The sequence below is a fragment of the Pygoscelis adeliae genome, unplaced genomic scaffold (assembly GCF_000699105.1).
Source record: "Pygoscelis adeliae isolate BGI_AS28 unplaced genomic scaffold, ASM69910v1 Scaffold669, whole genome shotgun sequence".
Lineage (NCBI taxonomy): Eukaryota > Metazoa > Chordata > Aves > Sphenisciformes > Spheniscidae > Pygoscelis > Pygoscelis adeliae.
In genome coordinates, this window is record NW_008825439.1 from 45,478 (window position 1) to 52,960 (window position 7,483).

General features: G+C 46.6%; 1 protein-coding gene across 1 annotated transcript in view; it reads right to left on the bottom strand.

Annotated features, from left to right (window-relative positions):
- Nucleotides 1-7,483, bottom strand: part of SBNO2 (strawberry notch homolog 2 (Drosophila)) — a 68,947-nt gene that overhangs the window by 19,278 nt on the left and 42,186 nt on the right. Inside the window, exon 5 of the mRNA XM_009331171.1 lies at nt 4,757-4,921. Within this exon, the coding sequence (XP_009329446.1) occupies nt 4,757-4,921 (165 nt within the window). The remainder of the gene's footprint in view (nt 1-4,756; nt 4,922-7,483) is intronic.

Below are 7,483 nucleotides of genomic sequence, written 5' to 3' on the forward strand. Positions count from 1 at the left end.
CTGCACGCTTCCAGCTGCCCCTCAGGCTCACCTCACTCTTGCAGAGACCAGGACCTCCACTACAGAGACCCGCACTGAGACCCCCAGCAGGCCAGCGACGGTGGGGGTCAGGCTGCTGTACGGGCTGGCCAGGTCTCTCCAGGCACCAACTGCTGTCTCAGAGTTAATGATGGCTTTGGACCATCCAGCCCGCTGCACCGCCGCCAGCTAGGAGAGCTCCCAAGACAGTTCTAGCTGGGAAGGCACAATCAAGGAGATTTTTTGTCTGCCCCCATGCAAACAAAATCACACTGGAATTTCCCGACAGTGACAAAGGTCAAGCCAGCAGCTCATGGCATCCAAAGCAATCAGCAATTCCAGAAGCAGCACTACTTCAAGTTCACAGGCTGTGAAGAGTGCCAGACTTACTAAAAGACCCATGCTCCACGAGCAGAAGTGAAAGATGGGAAGTTCTTAAGCATAAACACTCCGATTATTTCCTTTTTTTAAATTAAAAAAAAAAAAAAAAAAGAAAAAACCACCCTCCATTACTGGAAGCCTGAGTCAGAATTACCAGAAGGAAGCTGGACAGAAGAGCTATTTTCAGTGCCAGCAAATCTGGAGAGCAGGTGAAACATCTCCACCTACAAATCTGAGCTCAGTATAAAAGTTTATTCTTAGGCAAGAGAAAGGCCCAGATCTGCTGGAATGGCAGGACATGCTTCTCTCAGCTCTAGCAGTGGAAAGTTAATGCAGGTCTGGTTTTGCATCATGCAATCTTCAAAGTATAAATCCCTGCTATCCCAATTCAGCAACGTGGCTTTGGCACACAGCATTTCACCTCAGGTATTGCAGCGACAGAAACCTTGGTTGTTTGGAGCATTGAAAAACTAACCGCATAGCTGAGAATATGCTGTGAGGGGCAGTCCAGGTGGGACCAGGAGCTATGGAGGGTGATATATCATCTTGCCCCACACTGAACTTGTACAATTCCTTCCTCTCCCTACTCTTGCTCACCTCCCAGTTTGATGTCCTCCTTCCTCTATGCTACTTATCTACGAACATTAACATAAGAGGTGTAACACAGCATACATGAGAACACTGGGATGTAAGCAGGAGAGACTCTCATTCAGTGAAGCCACTGACAATTGCACAAAGACTCGGTCTTACACCATTTTTTTCCTCTTTGCTTTATTCTCCATTTTGCCGCATCTTGCCGTGACTTCCATGGGAAAAGAAACAGTCACATCTGGCTGACAAGCCAACTCCCCTCTGCATAAATTCATTCCCTATATATTGAACTAGGAGAAGGGTGTTCACATTTTTAAAGTGCTGTGAATGAGTTCGACCGAAAAAACTACATCAGCAGCTCACAAAAATTCTAGCTACAGGCTTCAGAGGCAGGGCTTTGCTTCCCCAATCTTAAAAACACTGTGAACTCGTGAGATGGTTGTGAGAAAACACAATGGATTACACGAACTATTTTTAAGAGGTATTTCAGAACTTCATTACAAATGAAGCAAGCGTGTTTTATCTGCTAACTCCTGCAAATATTTAACAGTGTAGTAGCTCTTCCCTCCATGCCCATTCCTGAAATGATAAACAGAGCCATCACGTTATATACGTCTCCTTTCTTTACGGATAACAGCACGCTCTGCACCGGCACATGAAGGCAGCTCTGCGCCCAGCCATTTCCCCTTCAATCACAAACACTCCACATAAAGCCTCAGCACTGGGCACTTGAGATAAGGGTTTCTTAGTGAGCTTGAAATGTTCAGCATCGCGCAGTCTCACTGTGATGCTTTTCTCCAATTTTGCTCTGTCCCCATTTCTGTAAACGCATTTCCCCAGTGCTAGTGACAGCTGACAGAAAGAAGCTAAAATATGGATATAGTCTTTTCCACACCGTATCTTCAAATTGCTACACAACAGATGACAGTTCATTTTTTTTTTTTCTTTTTCAAAGAGGACAAGGTACGAGGCCGTTCCTGTGCCTGGGAGCTATATGTGGGTCTCACACGCGGGATGCATCCAACTTCACTTATGAGATGTCCCATGTATCAGAGCTGTTTAGAGATTGCCGTTTCTGCTCCGCCTGAATATCTGAGACTGAAATTCTGTCTCAGTAAATTAACTACTGTCCTGACAACACAGTGCAAGGCTGGCCATTGCTCCTGGGTAAAAGCTGACTACACAGCTACAACTGACTGGATGTACTGTATCCGAACGGATTAGGACTGAATTCGCCTGGGTTACATACGGTGTAACGTGACCGACGTCCAGTTCTGTACTGCAGCTTAGGAACTGCTCTGGCTACTCAGAAGCCAAAATTCCTGCAATTTTATGGAAAATGATGGTGGTGCAATGATGTGGGAAGGGAGGGGGAAAGGTTATCTAAATTGCTGGTATATTGGTGCAGGATATCAGCAAAGTCTCCGTCCCGTACTGAATGTTACAGTAAGGAACCTTTTCTTCAGCACTGCCTCGAGATTTTGCAACAGATCATTTGTTTGCCTCCTTTAACAACACCACAAAAAAGCATATTTGAAATTCAGGTTATGAATTTCAATCATGAGTCAATGTGACAATCCATTTACCTAGTGTCCTGTGAGTTACCACCTCCCATGCAAAAATGAAACTGAAATCTCCTGACTAGGACGTACTTAACTGACACCTCGTCACAAAATGTCAAACTCAGTTAAAAAAAAAACCAAACAAACAACAAACCACCAAAAAAGCAACCAAACCCACCCCCCCAACCACCTCTGTATTCAGAAAACACAGATAAGACAACTTTTAAAATAGCTAGAGATTCTTTTCAAAAGGAAGTCGTTTATAAATGGAATTCCAAGGAGTTAATTGGCCTTATCTGAAGCTAAGTGCTCTGCAGAACAACAAGGGGCGAGGGGAGGACGTGAAGAACCACATGCAACAAGACCGGAGACGGCTGCTCTGCTACGGTTGCACAAGTTTGTCTCACACTTACATGACACATATTTGTTTCTCACTTGCATTCTTTACACTGGGTTTAGAACAGCTTTTCCTGGTAAGTTTTTTTGCTCTATACTCCACAGTCACAAAACTACAAGCTTTTTTAGGCATCGAGTATCTCGACCAGATTTCACATGTTTAGAAACAGGACACCACAGAACTGTTTCTGTAGTGATTTAGGCTACTATGCAAAAAACCAATAATAACAGGAGGCTAGGAGTAATAAGGCACATGCCTTCTCTGTCTTGGGGGATGTATCCGTTTTCTAGCTTTTTTTAATCATCCAGTTTACAAGCCTGTGATGTCTTCAGCCATTTCTTTGGTTCAAATAGCTCAGCTCTCTTCCTGCTGTCTCAAACTTCAAGTTCAAACTGGTCCAAGTTACCAGGCTGCGTGCGGATTGCCCGTGCGGCCCTCGCTGCCAGCACAGCGGCGTGGCCCTTGATCTGTAGCACATTTATCCACGGGAGGGAGGGCAGTGGTATTCTCTGCCTCCAATTACAGACATGCTGAGGCCCAAGCAGACGCTGCAAAGGTCTGTAAAGGTGATCAAATCTCACTGATTTCAGCAAGAGCTCAGGTGTCTGATTTGAGGATCTGCATGAATGGCCTAAGATCTCACAGGAAGTCTAAGGCAGACAGGAGCTTTGATTACCCAAGTCCCAGGCCAGGACCCTCGCCACCAAGCCACGCTCCTTCAATGCCAACCTGTCACTGAGCCACACAGCAGCACCGTTGTAAAGCAGAACTGTTGCCGAGACTCTCATTTCCAAGCTGTGACAAACAGCCAGCGTTCATCATGGAAATACAGTCAGACATGCTACTAACTGCAAAACGCAGCCTCTAAAAACACGACAGAACCTCAAAATGCAACAGTGACTAAAGCACAGGCATGCCAGATTGCCTTCTGGGGCATTCACGTTGAATGTTTCCCCCCCCCAGTCTTCATAAGACATCAGCACACAAAGGAAACGTACTGCACGGCTGGGCGTCCACTGTGAGAGCTGAGATCTAGAGATTCAGCAGATCTGTATGATATCAGTTCCACCAACAACCAAAGCCAGTGGCTACCCATAGTGACTGATACCAGGTTGTGCAACAGTGAGTAATCAGTCCCAACAGATGAGGGAAAACAGATGGCAGAAGGCTGGTAAAAATGCACAGAACCACATGTTGCTGTGGGCCTGCCGGGAGATCACACGCCCAGGAAAACTCAGAGATGTAAAAGCTTGCAGGGACTTGGACTCACAAAGTAAACACAAATGGTTAGTCTCAAGTTGAGACAGAGTCTGTTTTTTAGTCATTGTTACTAAAATATTTGCCAAGGAGAATAAACAAATGGTGGTGGCTGCTGCTGGGGACATAGACTGGTGATCTATGTCACTGTGTTTTTCCTTGTGTCCATCTTCAGCACTCCTGAGCGCCTTGTCGCAGGCCACTCTGGACCTGCTGACTGTTTTAGGGACACATCTTCCTCCTGATGCACCTGCCTGCCACGGCTGTCAGAAGAAAGAGCTAGTGCCTGCACCACACTCTGGAAGAGTGCATGTATCCCTTTGAGGATGTCCGGGTTCTCTCCTGCTTCCAGGAGACTAAAGTACATGTAATCACTTCACCCCTTCCCTCCCCAAGTGAAGTTGGTAATAACGAAACATCATCATCATACTGCAACTTCACCCCTGTAGGGAGCTGGGTTAGTTTCTTAATTTCTTGGTGAAAACACCATGGGATGAAGCGCAAAGTATTTACTGTCTGATGGGGAGGATGGAAGAGGAGCAGCCCATACCTCTATTTGGTTCTGCTGTGGCGTGTTTACATCCCATAGTGTTGGCACGTGGTTCAGACTATCGGCAGGCAAGAAGTCCTTCGGATCCGCAATGTCAGAGAGGGAATCCGCAGGGGATGAGAAGAGGGAGTTGTTGTTGGAGAGCTCATCGAGGTATGAAGAATCCTGAAACGGAGAAATGACCACAGTTAGAGGATGCAGGATGAGAAGACCAGAGAGCTCCTTTCTCACACCTCCTCATCCAGGAAGTTTTAATTTCTTGCTGTTAAATGAGCAGCTCCGTTACTTCATGCTCCACAAAACTTTGAAATTAACTTGTAAACGAGGACATGCTCTAAGCAGCCGTTTTAAAATATCAGTTTCTTGAAAAAGTAGGAAAAACATTGACTGGACAGAAGTGCCGGTACACATCCAAGACTAACTCAGACTGTGCACATCTCCACACACAGGAGTGGAAGAAAGAGGAGTGTTGAACAAGACAGTCACCTCAACTTCATATTTGATTAAAAAGACTGCTGAGGGGTGAAAAGTCCTCAGCCTAACACCCAAACGGCTCAAGTATTTCATTCATGCACAGAAGCCCACAGAATACCAGCTACACCTGATAATGACGCAGCTGTTTAACTGCAATTTATAACACAGCAATACCTGGAGGCTTCAGAAAAAATTAGTCTCCTCATCCCAGGTTCTGCACAAACAAGGCTGCCAGGAGCAGGGGGAAAGGAGCGCTAGTGCCATCTGGATTTGCATCTAGATAAATCTTGGCAAGTCTACCAATCCTTTTCCCAAGGGCATGCCTCAGTCCGGGTAAGAAGGGAATGTGCTTCAGTGACAAGGATCGGGCTCTGCCCTTGCTCTTTTTCTGGTGCCTGTACTGAGACGGCTTACCATGGTTTTATTTTGTGCCAACCCAGTGATGATGTTGGTTTGAGTCACGTTGACTCTAGCTCAGAAAGAGCCTTCAGTCCCCTCCTTATCATCAATTCCTTGTCTAGTTTTTCAAATTTCAGGTGACAAGAACCAATAGCCAAAAAGCACTTCTTACTCTACATCCTTAGCTCTGGCACAGATCACTGCACCTTCCCTGACTCCCTCACATCACCTCAGCTCTCCTTCCACATCAAACACCAGTTTCAAACTTTTTCAGAGCAGAAAAACTTTGTCTGCTGTTTACTGAAGAGCAATGTACTGCGAAACACCAAGCTCCAGCACACAGGTCCTGCTGGTGACGTGCCACTGTCCCAAAGGAATATGCAGACAGACCAACAGGTCTTTCTTGGTGCCCCACAGGACTCTGCCAACACATCTCATTTTTCTGGTTCTTCACAAGGGTCGGGTTTGTCAGCACACAGCCAGCTCAAGCTCTCTGCTAGGCCAGATAACCAAATGAGTGTGATAATACTGCAACGTGGCTGCCAGGAGAGCCACAGTGTCTGATATGAGGAGAAATCGCTGTTCATTTCCAGTTAAGGGCCAATTTCCTACTACAAGGCAGAAAGGCAGCCAAGGATTTTTTAAAAGTCACTTAGTCCTGCCTGACATAAAATCATGAACAGCTGAGCCTGCTTGCACTATTCCTATGGGCTTCAGGCCAAGAGTTGGGTCAGACTCCCTCCAGATTGCTATCAAAAGTTATGTTTTTGCAGTGTTTAAAACCATCGGGACACGTTCCCTTCACCACCTTCCCAGATATGTCTCGTTTGGCACCCAAGACAACAGTCGCTACTCCGAAGCCATAGGTGCAGGCAGCGGCAGCTGTGCAAGAGCACCGATGCACCGAAGCGAAGGCAAGCAGTAACAGCGATTGCAGGCACGATGCGTAAAGTTTGTATTCGTCAAAAAACAACTGGGGGGGACCCAAAGGCTCAAGGAGAAAGGGCTGCTTGTTAGGCGGTGCTACCAGGGCACTACTGCTATGCGGGACACCCTCCTGCTAGCACCGGGTACTTGTGCTCATGTGTGACACCGCTGCTGTCAGCCCAACAGCAGACGGGCAGCGTTTCCTGTGCAGCCACTCTTGATATTTCTGTGGCTATTTTAGGATTACCCAGAAACCAGGGCTTTTCAGAGACTGAAGCAGGCACCTAGATTTATCATCTCGGAATTAAGTGATCTCTGGAAACGGGGCCCTGTTTCACACTTGAGAAAGCAGGAAAACACTTGGGTAAATATGGCATTTCTTGGCCAGAGCAAGTGCTTTGTGCATCCTGCAGGAACCTGCCTGTCTCCTCCTTAACCTCCCACAGCCTTAAGCTCCTGGTCTAGAGTACTGTACGGGCAGTATACGTGGGATTCAAGCTAACATTGTTCACGCTATTGAGGGGTTTTTTTCCCATTAACTCCCACCTCCCAAGGTCTGTAGCCTCTCTCAACCTTCCAGTCCTCTGCAGAGACACTTGCCAATTACCTCGAACCACCGCGCTGCTGAAACAAGCCATCATCTCCCCTTGCTGTCCTCACCACCCGTCTGCTTCTTCCTCTGGACTCAAGATCCCAAGAACAAGCGCTGCAGGAGTTCAACAGCCTCTGGACTATCACTGTGATCTACACTCCTGTGTTACCACACCTCTTCAGATCCAACCGGGACATGGGTAAAGCAGAGAGCATTGACACCTGGGCTTAGGAAGAGAGTTTAACAATTCACCTGATACTACTCTCTCATATTACGCCTGGTATAAAACAGTTTAGATCAATTTTGTAGCAACTCTTCTGGCCATTCCCAGAAAT